The sequence below is a fragment of the Ranitomeya variabilis genome, chromosome 8 (assembly GCF_051348905.1).
Source record: "Ranitomeya variabilis isolate aRanVar5 chromosome 8, aRanVar5.hap1, whole genome shotgun sequence".
NCBI lineage: Eukaryota > Metazoa > Chordata > Amphibia > Anura > Dendrobatidae > Ranitomeya > Ranitomeya variabilis.
Window position 1 is genome coordinate 4,483,055 of NC_135239.1, and position 21,563 is coordinate 4,504,617.

A 21,563-nucleotide genomic window follows, 5' to 3' on the forward strand; every position below is an offset into this window, starting at 1 on the left:
CCAATCTATGTCTCTGAAAGCTGCCACCAGATCTCCCGAATCCTTGATATATGACGGAATAGTATGTAATAACGGTTTTAATAACCAATAATTGGTAGTGCAGAAAAAGCCTTTTAGAGGAGGCATCAAGTCCCGTTATATGCCCCCTGTTTCTCCTGGTAACGCCATCGATTTATTCCAAGATTTAGTGATAAAAGATGTTGAAGCAGTTTTATATCAAGCTCCTGCTAAAAATTTGAATAAAAGAGAATTAATTGCTTTGAAAGAATTACAGAGTTGGAACGATGTCGTTATCAGGAGAGCAGATAATTAGATAAAGAATATTACATAAAAGAAGCCCTTACTCAACGAAATGATCAAGCAACATATTGTAAATTATCTAATAACCCTACCCATCAATATACTATAAAATTAAGATCTTTACTTAAAAAATATGTGGAAAAAGGAGTTTGTCAAAGAAGGGTTGCTGAAAGTTTATTACCAGATCATCCGCAATCTCCATATTGGTATAGTATCCCCAAAGTTCATAAAGACATGAAGGAACCGCCGGGACGTCCCATAATTTCAGGGATTAATTTGATTACAGAAGCACTATCCCAATATATTGATTGGTTATTAAAACCGTTATTACATACTATTCCGTCATATATCAAGGATTCGGGAGATCTGGTGGCAGCTTTGAGAGACATAGATTGGCAGCCCACTTTTGCTTTAACATCTATTGATGTAGTAAACCTCTATACCCGTATTCCTAAAGATAAGGGTATAGAGGCAATCGAAAAAATACTGCAAAAAAGAGATTTAGATCAGGATATAATCTCATTTATTTTGGAAAGTTTGGATTTTATTTTATCTAATAATTCCTTTAAATTTATGGCCAGTTGGTACAGGCAGCTAATTGGAACTGCAATGGGTACGCCCACATCTTGTACTTATGCCAATCTTTTTCTTGCAGTGTTTGAAGATATGTATATAAATAATGTCAAGAATCCATTTTTGAAGCATATCCGTTTTTCACTAGATTCGTGGATGACATCATGATAATTTGGGATGGAAAAGAAACGGAATTTAATGAATTTGTGGATTATTTAAATACCTCTAACAATGAAAACATGAGGTTTACATCTTGCTACGGGTTCAATGATCTAGAATATCTGGATGTAAAAATTGAAATTGTTGACGGTGATTTGATGACAAAGGTTTTTAGAAAACAAACCGCAACAAATAACCTATTGCACTTTAATAGTGCACATCCTTCACATACAAAGAGGGGGCTCCCTTATAGTCAAATGGTGAGATACCGCAAGATTAATAACAATAATAAAATGTTTAATGAACAAAGTGATGAATTAAAATCTCGCTTTATAAAAAGAGGCTATCTGCCACAAATATTAAAAGAAGCTGAGAATAAGATTAAAAAGTGTTCACAATATGACTTTCTAAAGAGAAGGAAAATAAATGAAAATCGGTCAGAGGCCAATAGTAAGGCAGAAAGTTTTTTGTTTTGCTTTAAACACACGAATTTAGACAACGCTATTCATTCGTCTATAAGAAAAAATTGGCACATATTGCAATCTGATAAAGATCTATCACAACTATATATAGGTGCCCCAAAATTTGCATATAAACGTGCTCATAATTTATCTGACCTTTTGGTACACAACAGATTGTCAGTTCCAAGAAACGTTTGGTTAACTAGTAACGCACCGGTTGGTGATCATAGATGCGGCAATTGTAGGTTTTGCCATCTCCATTTGATAAAAAGCCCGATTCAGATAGGTTCCATTACACATAGCGTAAAAGATCTAATTTTATGTAAAAGTAAATTTGTGGTGTACGTTTTGTTCTGCCCGTGCCGATATTTTTATATCGGGAAAACAATAAGACCGTTAATTGTAAGGTTCAAGGAACATTATAATTCGATGAAAACAGGCAAAGGTTGTCTAAGATTAATTCAACACATGAAAGAAAGGCATAATGCTGACCCTGATTTGCTTAGTTTTGCCGGCATAGAGATTGTAAAATACCCTGTACAGGGAGGCGATCATCATAGGATATTATTGCAAAAAGAAGCCAGACAGATTTTAAATACGAATGCTCAAGGACCAATCGGCTTAAATGATCGTCTAGATATGTCGGTATTTTTATAGCATTTTTATAGCAAAGGTATATAGTTCAATAGAGAATTTAGTCTTTGCTGATAATAAATGAGTGTCATTATATTGATAATACTAAAATAAGAAATGTCATTGTAACATTTATAGTTGCAGGTCTGTATATGGATTACTTGTTTGTTACGTCACATTCACTATTAATTTTTCACTTGTATGTCACATCATTCAATTTGATTTATATGTTAATTCGTCTGAAAACCTTTAAAAGGAAATGACGTAGTGTAATCTTTTACCTGGACCCGTCGAAGCACTTGCAGTGCGAAACGGCCGTCGTCCGTACTCCATTTACCGCACCCTCACTATGCACCTGCAGTCCTGATGGATTTTAAAGCTTGTCAGTAATAAATACTACGTATCACACAGCAATAACTGGGTGAGTGCCGCATCTTTTATTTCTCAGTTTGCATTTGGATCTACAGCGCTGTTTTTTCCTATGCTGAGCACCGTGTACCCATAGCTGTTGTGAGATCTGCTGTTCAGAGGTTCGTTATCAGCTATATGCTGGGGAACTTGCACGGTTCTAGTGCCGTCCTGTTACCTCTTACTTTGCATTGAAGATACTTTTCCCAGTCTGAATCTATTTCAGTGAAGGCCTTTAGCATATTCTTCAGGGTACCATTCAACCTTTCACAAAGCCCATTGGTTTGAGGATGATATGGTGTAGTTCGGATCGCTCGTACTCCTCAAGTGCGCCAGAGACACACTACCAGCTCTGACATGAACTGGGAGCCTTGGTCCGATAGAATCTCTCTTGGGAATCCCACTCTAGTGAAAATTGTAACCTGGGCCTTGGCTACTTTGGCGGCAGAAATACTTGACAGGGCCACCGCTTCTGGGTATCTAGTGGCATAGTCCACAACAGTGAGAATGTACTGCTTTCCAGATTTACTGGGTTTAGCCAGGGGTCCAATAATATCAACAGCTACTCTTTGGAAGGGCTTCTATTATGGGGAGAGGTTGCAAGGGTGCCTTTGGATGATCTTCTGGTCGCCCTCTACGCTGAAATATGTCGCAAGTTCTGCAGAAATGTGCTACTGCTTGAGAAATCCCAGGCCAATAGAAAACCTGAGTTAATCGTCTCTCCGTTCAGGTTTTCCCTTGATGGCCGGCAGTAGGGATATCATGAGCACGGTGAAATAGGGAAACCCTGTATTTCTGAGGAACAATCCGCTGCTTACTAGAATTCCAGGGTTTATCTGGAGAGGTAGTATTGGTAACACGATATAGAAGTCCATTTTCTTTCATAATTTTTTCCCCATATTCCCCTATCTGCCCCACTTCAGCCCTAACTCTAAAACTGGCTAGGGTAGGGTCAGTCTCTACTTCTTGTCTAAACTGAGCTTTATCCCAAGCGACACTTATATTATCCCCAACAAAAGAGTCACTCACCGGCTGCGAAGGCAATGCTGATGGTCTTAGCTCCAATGACGGGTTGAGCATATCCATTTGTGCTTCTCTCTTGGCTTGACTTCAGGTTACTGCACCCACAAAGTGGCACTGAAGATCCCCCACATCATTTCCAAGAAGAATGTCTGTAGGAAGGCCACTCATCACACCAATCATGAATCGTTTTGCCCCAAAGCCATAGTCCAAGATCACGTTGGCTTTTGGGATATTTCTCTGGGGGCCCCCAGCCAATTAAATGGCAATCCCTGGTCCCTTTGGAATGGCTTCTGGCTGAACCACCCGGGGATCAGCTATAGTGAGAAATGCCCCCGAGTCGCGGAGCCAACAAGCTTTTGGCCATCCAGCATAACTTTCTGTAGATGTTTGCTCCGCAGATCAGAAGAACAGGTGGCGGTGGCCCGCACCCCATAAACTCCAGGTAGAGGGGCAGACATATCATGGTCACTTGGCAAGTCATCACGAAGTGAAACAAGCTCTTCCTCTGCTGAAGGTATCTGTAGATAATGGATTGGCCAAGTTGGGGTGTGGCCATTCCTCCTCCGACCACCTGGACAGGCAGCTTGCAGTTGCCCAGGCTGTCCACATCCATAACATCTATGTTCTGCTATTCTTCTCCAGCGTCACATTCCAGAAGATGCAGTAGCAGCTGCAGGTACATTCACACGGGTATCAGTATGAGGGGGTGGTCCAGTAGGGTGGTGAACATTGGGGACTGAAGGTAAAGGAGACACTGGTGATGAAGAGGAGTTGGTAGCTCTTTCTCCATCTATCAGTAACTTTTTTCACTGAGGCTTGATGGTGAGAACCTCATCAGCGAAGGCGGCAGCTTGTTCTACTGTAACTGGCTTTCTCTCACGCACCCATTCACTGATCTCTGTGGGACACTTCGCAAAGAACTGTTCTTTTAGGATGGCCTGGAGGATGGTCTCCTGCGTTAAGGCCCCCTCCTCCTCCAGCCAGCGATGGCATGCTTTTTTGATTCTATGGGCATACATTTTAAAAGACCCATGCCCGCTACAGGTTAGCAAGCGGAACTGAGTCCTGTAGGTCTCTGGAGTCACAGCATAAATGTTCCAGAATGGTTTCTTTGATGTCCTCATACTCTCGATTCCACCGAGGGTCCATAGCTCGGTATGCATCCGCAGCCCCACCGTCCAAAAGTCCCACAAGATGTCTGACCCGCTCCATTTCTGGGACTTCCATTAACTGACATTGATGTTCAAAGTCTTGGAAGAATCCCTCAATGTCCCCTGCAACCTCGTTAAATGGCTTAAAGTCCTTGCGGGACACACTTGGAGGTTCCCTCATGGTGGGAGTTATGGTGGAGGTCTGCCTGTGAGCTCTAGCTGCTTCCTCAGAGAGCTGCCTTTCATGAGCTCTCCGAATAGCCTCCCGTTTATCTTCTATGGTGGCTTCTTCTCCCAGCAAGGCCATCTCCTCCTCATACCACACAACCCACTGACTTTTCAGAGTATTTACCTCCAGGTCCCGTCTTTCCTCCAATTGCTCTGGGAGTCCCTCTCCAGTGCCATCTTGAAGGCTAGCTGCTTCCAAAGCCTCAATCAGCTGATCCTTGTACAGTCCTTTGTAACTGACCCCTAATTCACGGTCTTTGTCTGTAGGTTCATCACAGTCCAGTTTCTGTATCCTGAGGTTCTGGTTCCATTTGTTGCTGGGCCGCTGATCTCCATTCCCTCTGCTCTGATCCCGCTGCTGCCACCAGTTTGTGACGGGGTGTGCGACAGAGCAAGCAGGGACAGCAGACCGATGAATAATCCAAGAGACCTTTATTGCAACTGAGAGAATATTCTGGCAAACAGTGATCAGGTTCTTCAATTTACAGTAAGGCCGCAACAAAATAACAAATCCAGGGCGACACCCGATAATCCGACTCCAGGGAAAACAAAACACTGGTTCATAGACAGGCACCAGGATCTGGCCGCAGCAGCAGATCCTAGCTCCTCACACCACATAGGTCCCAGAAGAATGATAGTATAACCATGGGCTTATTGTTCCACCCTCTAGGGATCTGCCCCTTGGATGGGTGGAGGGGCTCACACACACCCTCAAACATGTGTTACCTGGAGCTGAAAGTACAAAAGAGGCTCCAGATGTCCAGTCCCACTGTCCCAGCCAGTCTGAGAAGCCCCCTGCAGAGAGCAACAAATGAACACAATGCCCCCCACCAGAAGCAGGGTAGGAAATGTTAATGAAGTATGGTCTATGAAATCAGGGCGGGGGTGGTACTCCGTTAGGGTACTGTCACACTCTGCAACTTTCCAACGATCACGACCAGCGATACGACCTGGCCGTGATCGTTGGAAAGTCGTTGTGTGGTCGCTGGAGAGCTGTCACACAGACAGCTCTCCTGCGACCAACGATGCCGAGGTCCCCGGGTAACCAGGGTAAACATCGGGTTACTAAGCGCAGGGCCGCGCTTAGTAACCCGATGGTTACCGTGGTTACCAGCGTAAAAGTAAAAAACAAACAAACCGTACATACTCACATTCCGGTGTCCTTCAGGTCCCTTGCCGTCTGCTTCCCGCTCTGACTGAGTGCCGCCGTAAAGTGAAAGCAGATCACAGTGGTGACGTCACCGCTGTGCTCTGCTCTTACTTTCCGGCGGCACTCAGTCAGAGCGGGAAGCAGACGGCAAGGGACCTGAAGGACACCGGAATGTATGTACTGTTTTTTTTTTTTTTACTTTTACGCTGGTAACCACGGTAAACATCAGGTTACTAAGCGCGGCCCTGGTTACAAGCGAACGCATCGCTGGATCGCTGTCACACACAACGATCCAGCGATGACAGCGGGAGATCCAGCGACGAAAGAAAGTTCCAAACGATCTGCTACGACGTACGATTCTCAGCAGGGTCCCTGATCGCTGCTGCGTGTCAGACACAGCGATATCGTATGGATATTGCTGGAACGTCACGGATCGTACCGTCGTAGCGACAAAAGTGCCACTGTGTGACAGTACCCTTACACCAGTGATTGTAGTGAGGGACCCCCGGTATCGGCCCGGGCTGTGTTCTGTGGTGTGCGCACACATGGAATCATCCCTGCCGGACGCCGCTCATTGTTGGCTGTTTTTTTGGGAAACTGCTGATTCTGGAAATGTGGTGGAGCCCGAGCCCGGGAGTCAGGGCCGCAGCTGTTTCTGCTGAAGCCGCTGATTTCTTGGCTTTGTGCCGCTGAACAGAGAAGCCAAATGTCTGAGGAAAAGCGCACAAGAATCTGCGGGGAGTGAGAAGCCACGAGTGTCTCCAAGGCGTGATTCTGCCCCACAGTACGGGCACTCTCCTGTACATAACCAGGGGGGGTATATATGTATACACTGTATATACAGGGGGAGTATCTGTGTGTATACACTGTATATACAGGGGGAGTATCTGTGTGTATACACTGTATATACAGGGGGAGTATCTGTGTGTATACACTGTATATACAGGGGGAGTATCTGTGTGTATACACTGTATATACAGGGGGAGTATCTGTGTGTATACACTGTATATACAGGGGGAGTATCTGTGTGTATACACTGTATATACAGGGGGAGTATCTATATGTATACACTGTATATACAGGGGGAGTATCTGTGTGTATACACTGTATATACAGGGGGAGTATCTGTGTGTATACACTGTATATACAGGGGGAGTATCTGTGTGTATACACTGTATATACAGGGGGAGTATCTGTGTGTATACACTGTATAAACAGGGGGAGTATCTGTGTGTATACACTGTATATACAGGGGGAGTATCTGTGTGTATACACTGTATATACAGGGGGAGTATCTGTGTGTATACACTGTATATACAGGGGGAGTATCTGTGTGTATACACTGTATATACAGGGGGAGTGTCTGTGTGTATACACTGTGTATATACAGGGGGAGTATCTGTGTGTATACACTGTATATACAGGGGGAGTATCTGTGTGTATACACTGTATATACAGGGGGAGTATCTATGTGTGTATACACTGTGTATATACAGGGGGAGTATCTGTGTGTATACACTGTATATACAGGGGGAGTATCTGTGTGTATACACTGTATATACAGGGGGAGTATCTGTGTGTATACACTGTATACAGGGGGAGTATCTATGTGTGTATACACTGTGTATATACAGGGGGAGTATCTGTGTGTATACACTGTATATACAGGGGGAGTATCTGTGTGTATACACTGTATATACAGGGGGAGTATCTGTGTGTATACACTGTATATACAGGGGGAGTATCTATGTGTGTATACACTGTGTATATACAGGGGGAGTATCTGTGTGTATACACTGTATATACAGGGGGAGTATCTGTGTGTATACACTGTATATACAGGGGGAGTATCTGTGTGTATACACTGTATATACAGGGGGAGTATCTGTGTGTATACACTGTGTATATACAGGGGGAGTATCTGTGTGTATACACTGTATATACAGGGGGAGTATCTGTGTGTATACACTGTATATACAGGGGGAGTATCTGTGTGTATATACACTGTATATACAGGGGGAGTATCTGTGTGTATACACTGTATATACAGGGGGAGTATCTGTGTGTATACACTGTATATACAGGGGGAGTATCTATGTGTATACACTGTATATACAGGGGGAGTATCTGTGTGTATACACTGTATATACAGGGGGAGTATCTGTGTGTATACACTGTATATACAGGGGGAGTATCTGTGTGTATACACTGTATATACAGGGGGAGTATCTGTGTGTATACACTGTATATACAGGGGGAGTATCTATGTGTATACACTGTATATACAGGGGGAGTATCTGTGTGTATACACTGTATATACAGGGGGAGTATCTGTGTGTATACACTGTATATACAGGGGGAGTATCTGTGTGTATACACTGTGTATATACAGGGGGAGTATCTGTGTGTATACACTGTATATACAGGGGGAGTATCTGTGTGTATACACTGTATATACAGGGGGAGTATCTATGTGTATACACTGTATATACAGGGGAAGTATCTATGTGTATACACTGTATATACAGGGGGAGTATCTGTGTGTATACACTGTATATACAGGGGGAGTATCTGTGTGTATACACTGTATATACAGGGGGAGTATCTATGTGTATACACTGTATATACAGGGGGAGTATCTGTGTGTATACACTGTATATACAGGGGGAGTATCTATGTGTATACACTGTATATACAGGGGGAGTATCTGTGTGTATACACTGTATATACAGGGGGAGTATCTGTGTGTATACACTGTATATACAGGGGGAGTATCTGTGTGTATACACTGTATATACAGGGGGAGTAATTCAAATTCAAATTCAAAGAAGCTTTATTGGCAGGACCAAATACACATCAGTTTTGCCAAAGCAAGTGTATAAAGGCAATAGGAATAGGGACTGTGGGGATGTTGGGTAGGAGCTGTAGGGGAGGTGGATGGGGGCAGATCCAGGGTGGGGGCTATAGTCCATGGCATAGGGGAGGTGGATGGGGGCAGATCCAGGGTGGGGGGCTATAGTCCATGACATAGGGAAGGTGGATGGGGGCAGATCCAGGGTGGGGGCTATAGTCCATAGCATAGGGGAGGTGGATGGGGGCAGATCCAGGGTGGGGGCTATAGTCCATGGCATAGGGGAGGTGGATGGGGGCATATCCAGGGTGGTGGCTATAGTCCATGGCATAGGGAAGGTGGATGGGGGCAGATCCATTGTGGGGGCTATAGTCCATGGCATCATAGTTCTCTTTCCCGCAGTCTATGACATTCGCTCACATACCGCGCTGCTATCTCCACTGCGCTCTCTTCTTCTCCCAGCAGGATATATGTCTTCTCTTCCTCCTTCATGGTGATGAAGTCCGGGAAGAGATGTGAGAGTCTCCTGAAGTGAGTGTCCCTCACTGCTGAGTATTTGGAGCAGTGTAGCAGGAAGTGGGTTTCGTCCTCTATGGCCTCCTGATCACAGTGTTGGCACAGTCTTTCCTCCCTGGGCTTGTAGTTCTGCCTGTGTCGGCCACATTCGATGGCCAGACTGTGGGCACTGAGTCTATATCGGCTCAGGATCTTGCGATCTCTGGGGTCCGGGAGTTTCTCCAGATATGGAGCCAGTCTGTAGTCTCTCTGTAGACTCCGGTACATGATCAGTTTCTGTGAGTTGTTGATATCATTCTTCCAGTCACTGACATACCTCTCCTGGCCTTCTTCTGCCATCTTCCTGATTCCGGCTTTTGTCAGGTTGTTATGATTGGTGTTCTGGTCCGGTTGGGTTTGGCTTGGCTGTTCCGAGGGTTCTGGTTTTTCTGTTTCACCTACATGTATCAGGGCTTTATGGTGATGGGAGCTTGGATTGCTCCTATGCAGGTGAGCCCGGAATGATAGCACCCTCTTTAGAATTGTTAGGTGTAGAGGGAGTCTGCCCAGTTCGGCCCGACAAGCACTGTTGGAGGTGCTCCGATGGACCTGGAGAAGGTGCTTGCAGAATTCCAGGTGGAATATTTCTGTTGGACTGGAATCCCACCTTGACCAGTCTGGGTAGGTGTGAGGACCCCAGACTTCGCTGCCATACAGGAGGATTGGGGCGATGATGGAGTCGAAGATTTTTAGCCAGACCCTCACTGGTGGCTTCAGATGGTAGTTTCCTTTGGATGGCATAGAAGGTTTTGCAGGCCTTGTCTTTCAGGGTCTCTATGGCTTGTTTGAAGCTCCCTGACCGGTGAATCTCTAGGCCCAGGTAGGTATATTTGTCCGTTCCTGTGAGGTCGCAGTTGTTGAGGACAAATGATGGGTGCTGGTCTGATCTTCTCTTTCTCCTCTGGAACACCATGGTGTTGGTTTTCTTTAGGTTGACCGGTAGAGCCCAGGTGGTGCTGAATTTCTCTAGGATTTTCAGGTTGTCCTGGAGGCCTTTCTCGGTTGGTGACAGCAGCAGCAGGTCATCTGCATACAGCAGGAATTTCACCTGCGTGTCGTGGAGGGTGAGACCTGGTGCTGAGGAGGATTCCAGGGCGGTAGCCAGCTCGTTGATGTAAATGTTGAAGAGTGTTGGACTTAGGCTGCAGCCTTGTCTGACCCCGCGGTTCTGCTGGAAATAAGCCGTTCTTCTGCCGTTCACACTCACGCTGCAGCGGTTCTCAGTGTAGGAGCCTTTGATGACATCGTAGGTCTTTCCTCCTATTCCGCTCTCCAGCAGTTTCAGGAATAAGCCCGGGTGCCACACTGAATCAAAGGCCTTTTTAAAGTCCACAAAGCAGGCGTATATCTTCCCATTCTTTGTATTGTAGACGTGTCTCTGAATGAGGCTGTGCAGAGTGTAGATGTGGTCAGTGGTTCGGTGGTTCGGCATGAACCCTGCTTGGCTCTTGCTGAGGACGTTGTGCTCGGTGAGGAAGGTGAGGATCCTCTTGTTCAGGATACTGTTGAACAGTTTTCCCAGGTTGCTGCTGACACATATGCCTCTGTAGTTGGCAGGGTCATACCTGTCCCCACTCTTGTGGATGGGTGTGATGAGGCCTTGGTTCCAGGTACGAGGGAAGTAGCCAGCACTCAGCACAATATTGAAGAGTTTAACCATTGCAGCCTGTATTTCTGGTGGGCTGTACTTCAGCATTTCTGGTAGGATTCCATCCAGGCCACCGGCTTTTCTACATCTTATGGAGGAGAGTCTCTCGGCTACTTCCTGTAGCGTTATAGGTGTATCCACCGGGTTTTGGGAGTTTTTTATTTTTTCCTCCATTGCTTTTAGTTTCGCCATTATGTTTTCCTGTTCTTGGCTTAGCTCTTCCTTTGGAATGTCTTTATAGAGGTCTCTGAAGTATTGGAGCCAGAGGTTGCCATTTTGGATATGGGTGTTGTTTTTCTTGTCTTTGGTGCCCATGTGGTTCCATAGTTCCCAGAAGGAGTTGTCGTGGAGGGCGTCTCGGAGTTGGTTAAGCTTGGTAGAGATGTAACTCTGCTTCTTCCTCCTGAGGAGGGTTTTGTACTGCCTTTGTATGGAGTCATAGGCTTCCCTCAGACCCAGGTGGTTGGGGTCTCTGTGTTTCTTGTTGGAGGCTGTTCTCAGGGTCTTCCGTACAGCTTTACATTCTCTGTCAAACCAGCCATTGACCTGTGTTTCTTTTGGTCTCTTGTAGTCGACTTTTTTAAGGTCGGACAGTCTGGCCATTGCGTAGAATATATTGTTGAGGTCCTTTGCGGCTTGGCTCACTCCCTCTGGGTTTGGCTTGTACTTGAGGTTGTAGAAGTGGTGCAGCATCCGCTGTATTTCAGGTCTGCTGGAAGCTTCTTTATACTTTATACTGTATATACAGGGGGAGTATCTGTGTGTATACACTGTGTATACAGGGGGAGTATCTATGTGTATACACTGTATATACAGGGGGAGTATCTGTGTGTATACACTGTGTATACAGGGGGAGTATCTGTGTGTATACACTGTGTATACAGGGGGAGTATCTGTGTGTATACACTGTATATACAGGGGGAGTATCTGTGTGTATACACTGTGTATATACAGGGGGAGTATCTATGTGTATACACTGTATATACAGGGGGAGTATCTGTGTGTATACACTGTGTATATACAGGGGGAGTATCTGTGTGTATACACTGTATATACAGGGGGAGTATCTGTGTGTATACACTGTATATACAGGGGGAGTATCTATGTGTATACACTGTATATACAGGGGGAGTATCTGTGTGTATACACTGTATATACAGGGGGAGTATCTGTGTGTATACACTGTATATACAGGGGGAGTATCTGTGTGTATACACTGTATATACAGGGGGAGTGTCTGTGTGTATACACTGTATATACAGGGGGAGTATCTGTGTATACACTGTATATAGGGGGAGTATCTATGTGTATACACTGTATATACAGGGGGAGTATCTGTGTGTATACACTGTATATACAGGGGGAGTATCTGTGTGTATACACTGTATATACAGGGGGAGTATCTGTGTGTATACACTGTATATACAGGGGGAGTATCTGTGTGTATACACTGTATATACAGGGGGAGTATCTGTGTGTATACACTGTATATACAGGGGGAGTATCTGTGTATACACTGTATATAGGGGGAGTATCTGTGTGTATACACTGTATATACAGGGGGAGTATCTATGTGTGTATACACTGTATATAGGGGGAGTATCTGTGTATACACTGTATATACAGGGGGAGTATCTGTGTGTATACACTGTATATAGGGGGAGTATCTGTGTGTATACACTGTGTATATACAGGGGGAGTATCTGTGTGTATACACTGTATATACAGGGGGAGTATCTGTGTGTATACACTGTATATACAGGGGGAGTATCTGTGTGTATACACTGTATATACAGGGGGAGTATCTATGTGTATACACTGTATATACAGGGGGAGTATCTGTGTGTATACACTGTATATACAGGGGGAGTATCTGTGTGTATATACACTGTATATACAGGGGGAGTATCTGTGTGTATACACTGTATATACAGGGGGAGTATCTGTGTGTATACACTGTATATACAGGGGGAGTATCTGTGTGTATACACTGTATATACAGGGGGAGTATCTGTGTGTATACACTGTGTATATACAGGGGGAGTATCTGTGTGTATACACTGTATATACAGGGGGAGTATCTGTGTGTATACACTGTATATACAGGGGGAGTATCTGTGTGTATACACTGTATATACAGGGGGAGTATCTGTGTGTATACACTGTATATCCAGGGGGAGTATCTGTGTGTATACACTGTGTATATACAGGGGGAGTATCTGTGTGTATACACTGTATATACAGGGGGAGTATCTATGTGTATACACTGTATATACAGGGGGAGTATCTGTGTGTATACACTGTATATACAGGGGGAGTATCTGTGTGTATACACTGTATATACAGGGGGAGTATCTGTGTGTATACACTGTGTATATACAGGGGGAGTATCTGTGTGTATACACTGTATATACAGGGGGAGTATCTGTGTGTATACACTGTGTATATACAGGGGGAGTATCTGTGTGTATACACTGTATATACAGGGGGAGTATCTGTGTGTATACACTGTATATACAGGGGGAGTATCTGTGTGTATACACTGTGTATATACAGGGGGAGTATCTGTGTGTATACACTGTATATACAGGGGGAGTATCTGTGTGTATACACTGTATATACAGGGGGAGTATCTGTGTGTATACACTGTATATACAGGGGGAGTATCTATGTGTATACACTGTATATACAGGGGGAGTATCTGTGTGTATACACTGTATATACAGGGGGAGTATCTGTGTGTATACACTGTATATACAGGGGGAGTAATTCAAATTCAAATTCAAAGAAGCTTTATTGGCAGGACCAAATACACATCAGTTTTGCCAAAGCAAGTGTATAAAGGCAATAGGAATAGGGACTGTGGGGATGTTGGGTAGGAGCTGTAGGGGAGGTGGATGGGGGCAGATCCAGGGTGGGGGCTATAGTCCATGGCATAGGGGAGGTGGATGGGGGCAGATCCAGGGTGGGGGGCTATAGTCCATGACATAGGGAAGGTGGATGGGGGCAGATCCAGGGTGGGGGCTATAGTCCATAGCATAGGGGAGGTGGATGGGGGCAGATCCAGGGTGGGGGCTATAGTCCATGGCATAGGGGAGGTGGATGGGGGCATATCCAGGGTGGTGGCTATAGTCCATGGCATAGGGAAGGTGGATGGGGGCAGATCCATTGTGGGGGCTATAGTCCATGGCATCATAGTTCTCTTTCCCGCAGTCTATGACATTCGCTCACATACCGCGCTGCTATCTCCACTGCTCTCTCTTCTTCTCCCAGCAGGATATATGTTTTCTCTTCCTCCTTCATGGTGATGAAGTCCGGGAAGAGATGTGAGAGTCTCCTGAAGTGAGTGTCCCTCACTGCTGAGTATTTGGAGCAGTGTAGCAGGAAGTGGGTTTCGTTCTCTATGGCCTCCTGATCACAGTGTTGGCACAGTCTTTCCTCCCTGGGCTTGTAGTTCTGCCTGTGTCGGCCACATTCGATGGCCAGACTGTGGGCACTGAGTCTATATCGGCTCAGGATCTTGCGATCTCTGGGGTCCGGGAGTTTCTCCAGATATGGGGCCAGTCTGTAGTCTCTCTGTAGACTCCGGTACATGATCAGTTTCTGTGAGTTGTTGATATCATTCTTCCAGTCACTGACATACCTCTCCTGGCCTTCTTCTGCCATCTTCCTGATTCCGGCTTTTGTCAGGTTGTTATGATTGGTGTTCTGGTCCGGTTGGGTTTGGCTTGGCTGTTCCGAGGGTTCTGGTTTTTCTGTTTCACCTACATGTATCAGGGCTTTATGGTGATGGGAGCTTGGATTGCTCCTATGCAGGTGAGCCCGGAATGATAGCACCCTCTTTAGAATTGTTAGGTGTAGAGGGAGTCTGCCCAGTTCGGCCCGACAAGCACTGTTGGAGGTGCTCCGATGGACCTGGAGAAGGTGCTTGCAGAATTCCAGGTGGAATATTTCTGTTGGACTGGAATCCCACCTTGACCAGTCTGGGTAGGTGTGAGGACCCCAGACTTCGCTGCCATACAGGAGGATTGGGGCGATGATGGAGTCGAAGATTTTTAGCCAGACCCTCACTGGTGGCTTCAGATGGTAGTTTCCTTTGGATGGCATAGAAGGTTTTGCAGGCCTTGTCTTTCAGGGTCTCTATGGCTTGTTTGAAGCTCCCTGACCGGTGAATCTCTAGGCCCAGGTAGGTATATTTGTCCGTTCCTGTGAGGTCGCAGTTGTTGAGGACAAATGATGGGTGCTGGTCTGATCTTCTCTTTCTCCTCTGGAACACCATGGTGTTGGTTTTCTTTAGGTTGACCGGTAGAGCCCAGGTGGTGCTGAATTTCTCTAGGATTTTCAGGTTGTCCTGGAGGCCTTTCTCGGTTGGTGACAGCAGCAGCAGGTCATCTGCATACAGCAGGAATTTCACCTGCGTGTCGTGGAGGGTGAGACCTGGTGCTGAGGAGGATTCCAGGGCGGTAGCCAGCTCGTTGATGTAAATGTTGAAGAGTGTTGGACTTCTGCCGTTCACACTCACGCTGCAGCGGTTCTCAGTGTAGGAGCCTTTGATGACATCGTAGGTCTTTCCTCCTATTCCGCTCTCCAGCAGTTTCAGGAATAAGCCCGGGTGCCACACTGAATCAAAGGCCTTTTTAAAGTCCACAAAGCAGGCGTATATCTTCCCATTCTTTGTATTGTAGACGTGTCTCTGAATGAGGCTGTGCAGAGTGTAGTTGTGGTCAGTGGTTCGGTGGTTCGGCATGAACCCTGCTTGGCTCTTGCTGAGGACGTTGTGCTCGGTGAGGAAGGTGAGGATCCTCTTGTTCAGGATACTGTTGAACAGTTTTCCCAGGTTGCTGCTGACACATATGCCTCTGTAGTTGGCAGGGTCATACCTGTCCCCACTCTTGTGGATGGGTGTGATGAGGCCTTGGTTCCAGGTACGAGGGAAGTAGCCAGCACTCAGCACAATATTGAAGAGTTTAACCATTGCAGCCTGTATTTCTGGTGGGCTGTACTTCAGCATTTCTGGTAGGATTCCATCCAGGCCACCGGCTTTTCTACATCTTATGGAGGAGAGTCTCTCGGCTACTTCCTGTAGCGTTATAGGTGTATCCACCGGGTTTTGGGAGTTTTTTATTTTTTCCTCCATTGCTTTTAGTTTCGCCATTATGTTTTCCTGTTCTTGGCTTAGCTCTTCCTTTGGAATGTCTTTATAGAGGTCTCTGAAGTATTGGAGCCAGAGGTTGCCATTTTGGATATGGGTGTTGTTTTTCTTGTCTTTGGTGCCCATGTGGTTCCATAGTTCCCAGAAGGAGTTGTCGTGGAGGGCGTCTCGGAGTTGGTTAAGCTTGGTAGAGATGTAACTCTGCTTCTTCCTCCTGAGGAGGGTTTTGTACTGCCTTTGTATGGAGTCATAGGCTTCCCTCAGACCCAGGTGGTTGGGGTCTCTGTGTTTCTTGTTGGAGGCTGTTCTCAGGGTCTTCCGTACAGCTTTACATTCTCTGTCAAACCAGCCATTGACCTGTGTTTCTTTTGGTCTCTTGTAGTCGACTTTTTTAAGGTCGGACAGTCTGGCCATTGCGTAGAATATATTGTTGAGGTCCTTTGCGGCTTGGCTCACTCCCTCTGGGTTTGGCTTGTACTTGAGGTTGTAGAAGTGGTGCAGCATCCGCTGTATTTCAGGTCTGCTGGAAGCTTCTTTATACTTTATACTGTATATACAGGGGGAGTATCTGTGTGTATACACTGTGTATACAGGGGGAGTATCTATGTGTATACACTGTATATACAGGGGGAGTATCTGTGTGTATACACTGTGTATACAGGGGGAGTATCTGTGTGTATACACTGTGTATATACAGGGGGAGTATCTGTGTGTATACACTGTGTATACAGGGGGAGTATCTGTGTGTATACACTGTATATACAGGGGGAGTATCTGTGTGTATACACTGTATATACAGGGGGAGTATCTGTGTGTATACACTGTATATACAGGGGGAGTATCTATGTGTATACACTGTATATACAGGGGGAGTATCTGTGTGTATACACTGTGTATACAGGGGGAGTATCTGTGTGTATACACTGTGTATACAGGGGGAGTATCTGTGTGTATACACTGTATATACAGGGGGAGTATCTGTGTGTATACACTGTGTATATACAGGGGGAGTATCTATGTGTATACACTGTATATACAGGGGGAGTATCTGTGTGTATACACTGTGTATATACAGGGGGAGTATCTGTGTGTATACACTGTATATACAGGGGGAGTATCTGTGTGTATACACTGTATATACAGGGGGAGTATCTATGTGTATACACTGTATATACAGGGGGAGTATCTGTGTGTATACACTGTATATACAGGGGGAGTATCTGTGTGTATACACTGTATATACAGGGGGAGTATCTGTGTGTATACACTGTATATACAGGGGGAGTGTCTGTGTGTATACACTGTATATACAGGGGGAGTATCTGTGTATACACTGTATATAGGGGGAGTATCTATGTGTATACACTGTATATACAGGGGGAGTATCTGTGTGTATACACTGTATATACAGGGGGAGTATCTGTGTGTATACACTGTATATACAGGGGGAGTATCTGTGTGTATACACTGTATATACAGGGGGAGTATCTGTGTGTATACACTGTATATACAGGGGGAGTATCTGTGTGTATACACTGTATATACAGGGGGAGTATCTGTGTGTATACACTGTATATACAGGGGGAGTATCTGTGTGTATACACTGTATATACAGGGGGAGTATCTGTGTGTATACACTGTATATACAGGGGGAGTATCTATGTGTGTATACACTGTATATACAGGGGGAGTATCTGTGTGTATACACTGTATATACAGGGGGAGTATCTGTGTGTATACACTGTATATACAGGGGGAGTATCTGTGTGTGTATACACTGTATATACAGGGGGAGTATCTGTGTGTATACACTGTATATACAGGGGGAGTATCTATGTGTATACACTGTATATACAGGGGGAGTATCTATATGTATACACTGTATATACAGGGGGAGTATCTGTGTGTATACACTGTATATACAGGGGGAGTATCTGTGTGTATATACACTGTATATACAGGGGGAGTATCTGTGTGTATACACTGTATATACAGGGGGAGTATCTGTGTATACACTGTATATAGGGGGAGTATCTGTGTGTGTATACACTGTATATACAGGGGGAGTATCTGTGTGTATACACTGTATAAACAGGGGGAGTATCTGTGTGTATACACTGTATATACAGGGGGAGTATCTGTGTGTATACACTGTATATACAGGGGGAGTATCTGTGTGTATACACTGTATATACAGGGGGAGTATCTGTGTGTGTATACACTGTATATACAGGGGGAGTATCTGTGTGTATACACTGTATATACAGGGGGAGTATCTATATGTATACACTGTATATACAGGGGGAGTATCTATATGTATACACTGTATATACAGGGGGAGTATCTGTGTGTATACACTGTATATACAGGGGGAGTATCTGTGTGTATATACACTGTATATACAGGGGGAGTATCTGTGTGTATACACTGTATATACAGGGGGAGTATCTGTGTGTATACACTGTATATACAGGGGGAGTATCTGTGTGTATACACTGTATATACAGGGGGAGTATCTGTGTGTATACACTGTATATACAGGGGGAGTATCTGTGTGTATACACTGTATATACAGGGGGAGTATCTGTGTGTATACACTGTATATACAGGGGGAGTATCTGTGTGTATACACTGTATATACAGGGGGAGTATCTGTGTGTATACACTGTATATACAGGGGGAGTATCTGTGTGTATACACTGTATATACAGGGGGAGTATCTGTGTGTATACACTGTATATACAGGGGGAGTATCTATGTGTATACACTGTATATACAGGGGGAGTATCTGTGTGTATACACTGTATATACAGGGGGAGTATCTGTGTGTATACACTGTATATACAGGGGGAGTATCTGTGTGTATACACTGTATATACAGGGGGAGTATCTGTGTGTATACACTGTATATACAGGGGGAGTATCTGTGTGTATACACTGTATATACAGGGGGAGTATCTGTGTGTATACACTGTATATACAGGGGGAGTATCTGTGTGTATACACTGTATATACAGGGGGAGTATCTATGTGTATACACTGTATATAGGGGGAGTATCTGTGTATACACTGTATATAGGGGGAGTATCTGTGTATACACTGTATATACAGGGGGAGTATCTGTGTATACACTGTATATAGGGGGAGTATCTGTGTATACACTGTATATAGGGGGAGTATCTGTGTGTATACACTGTATATACAGGGGGAGTATCTGTGTGTATACACTGTATATACAGGGGGAGTATCTGTGTGTATACACTGTATATACAGGGGGAGTATCTGTGTGTATACACTGTATATACAGGGGGAGTATCTGTGTGTATACACTGTATATACAGGGGGAGTATCTGTGTGTATACACTGTATATACAGGGGGAGTATCTGTGTGTATACACTGTATATACAGGGGGAGTATCTGTGTGTATATACACTGTATATACAGGGGGAGTATCTGTGTGTATACACTGTATATACAGGGGGAGTATCTGTGTGTATACACTGTATATACAGGGGGAGTATCTGTGTATACACTGTATATAGGGGGAGTATCTGTGTATACACTGTATATACAGGGGGAGTATCTGTGTGTGTATACACTGTATATACAGGGGGAGTATCTGTGTATACACTGTATATAGGGGGAGTATAATAATAATTTGTATTTATATAGCGCCAACTTATTCCGCTGTTCTTTACAATTCCACAGTTCATATACAACAATCATAAGTAACAACATTCAAGATAATATAATAATTAAAACAAAGATAATAATAGCCTGCGTGTAGGAGTTTACAATTTACAAAGTACAGTATATACACAGGAGAGGAGAAGGATGAAGAAGAGAGAGAAGATAAGAATTCATCATCTCCAGTGTTTTTTATGTTACAGATCATTACTGGAAGAGGAATGCCACAACCTAGAGAAAGATATAATCATCCTGCAGGTAATAATCACCCTGAGGGTCGGTGTCGCTGTCCTGCACCCCCAGTGTCGGTGTCGCTGTCCTGCATGCACCCCCAGTGTCGGTGTCGCTGTCCTGCATGCACCCCCAGTGTCGGTGTCGCTGTCCTGCATGCACCCCCAGTGTCGGTATCACTGTCCTGCACCCCGTGTCGGAGTCCTGCACCCCCAGTGTCGGTGTTGATGTCCTGCACCCCCAGTGTCGGTGTCGCTGTCCTGCACCCCAAGTGTCGGTGTCGATGTCCTGCACCCCCAGTGTCGGTGTCGCTGTCCTGCACCCCCTGTGTCGGTGTCCTGCACCCCCAGTGTCGGTGTCGATGTCCTGCACCCCCAGTGTCGGTGTCGCTGTCCTGCACCCCAAGTGTCGGTGTCGATGTCTTGCACCCCCAGTGTCGGTGTCGATGTCCTGCACCCCCAGTGTCGGTGTCGCTGTCCTGCACCCCCAGTGTCGGTGTCCTGCACCCCCAGTGTCGGTGTCGCTGTCCTGCACCCCAAGTGTCGGTGTCGATGTCTTGCACCCCCAGTGTCGGTGTCGCTGTCCTGCACCCCCAGTGTCGGTGTCGCTGTCCTGCACCCTCGGTGTCAGTGTTGCTGTCCTGCACCCCCAGTGTTGCTGTCCTGCACCCCCAGTGTCGCTGTCCTGCACCCCCAGTGTCGGTGTCGCTGTCCTGCACCCCCGGTGTCAGTGTTGCTGTCCTGCACCCCCAGTGTCGCTGTCCTGCACCCCCAGTGTCGGTGTCGCTGTCCTGCACCCCCGGTGTCAGTGTTGCTGTCCTGCACCCCCAGTGTCGCTGTCCTGCACCCCCAGTGTCGGTGTCGCTGTCCTGCACCCCCAGTGTCGGTGTCGCTGTCCTGCACCCCCGGTGTCAGTGTTGCTGTCCTGCACCCCCAGTGTCGCTGTCCTGCACCCCCAGTGTCGGTGTCGCTGTCCTGCACCCTCAGTGTCGGTGTCCTGCACCCCCAGTGTCGGTGTCCTGCACTCCCAGTGTCGGTGTCGCTGTCCTGCACCCCAAGTGTCGGTGTCGATGTCCTGCACCCCCAGTGTCGGTGTCGCTGTCCTGCACCCCAAGTGTCGGTGTCTTGCACCCCCAGTGTCGGTGTCCTGCACCCCCAGTGTCGGTGTCGCTGTCCTGCACCCCCAGTGTCGGTGTCGATGTCCTGCCCCCCCAGTGTCGGTGTCGCTGTCCTGCACCCCCAGTGTCGGTGTCCTGCACCCCCAGTGTCGGTGTCGCTGTCCTGCACCCCAAGTGTCGGTGTCGATGTCTTGCACCCCCAGTGTCGGTGTCTCTGTCCTGCACCCCCAGTGTC

At 46.0% G+C, this 21,563-nt stretch overlaps 1 protein-coding gene across 3 annotated transcripts in view; it reads left to right on the top strand.

The window, feature by feature from the left end:
- CCDC24 (coiled-coil domain containing 24) overlaps window positions 1-21,563 on the top strand; it is a 174,686-nt gene that overhangs the window by 143,450 nt on the left and 9,673 nt on the right. For all 3 annotated transcript variants that reach the window (XM_077277517.1, XM_077277518.1, XM_077277516.1), the window contains one exon: window positions 20,184-20,238. In XM_077277517.1, coding sequence (XP_077133632.1) covers window positions 20,184-20,238 — 55 coding nt within the window. The remainder of the gene's footprint in view (window positions 1-20,183; window positions 20,239-21,563) is intronic.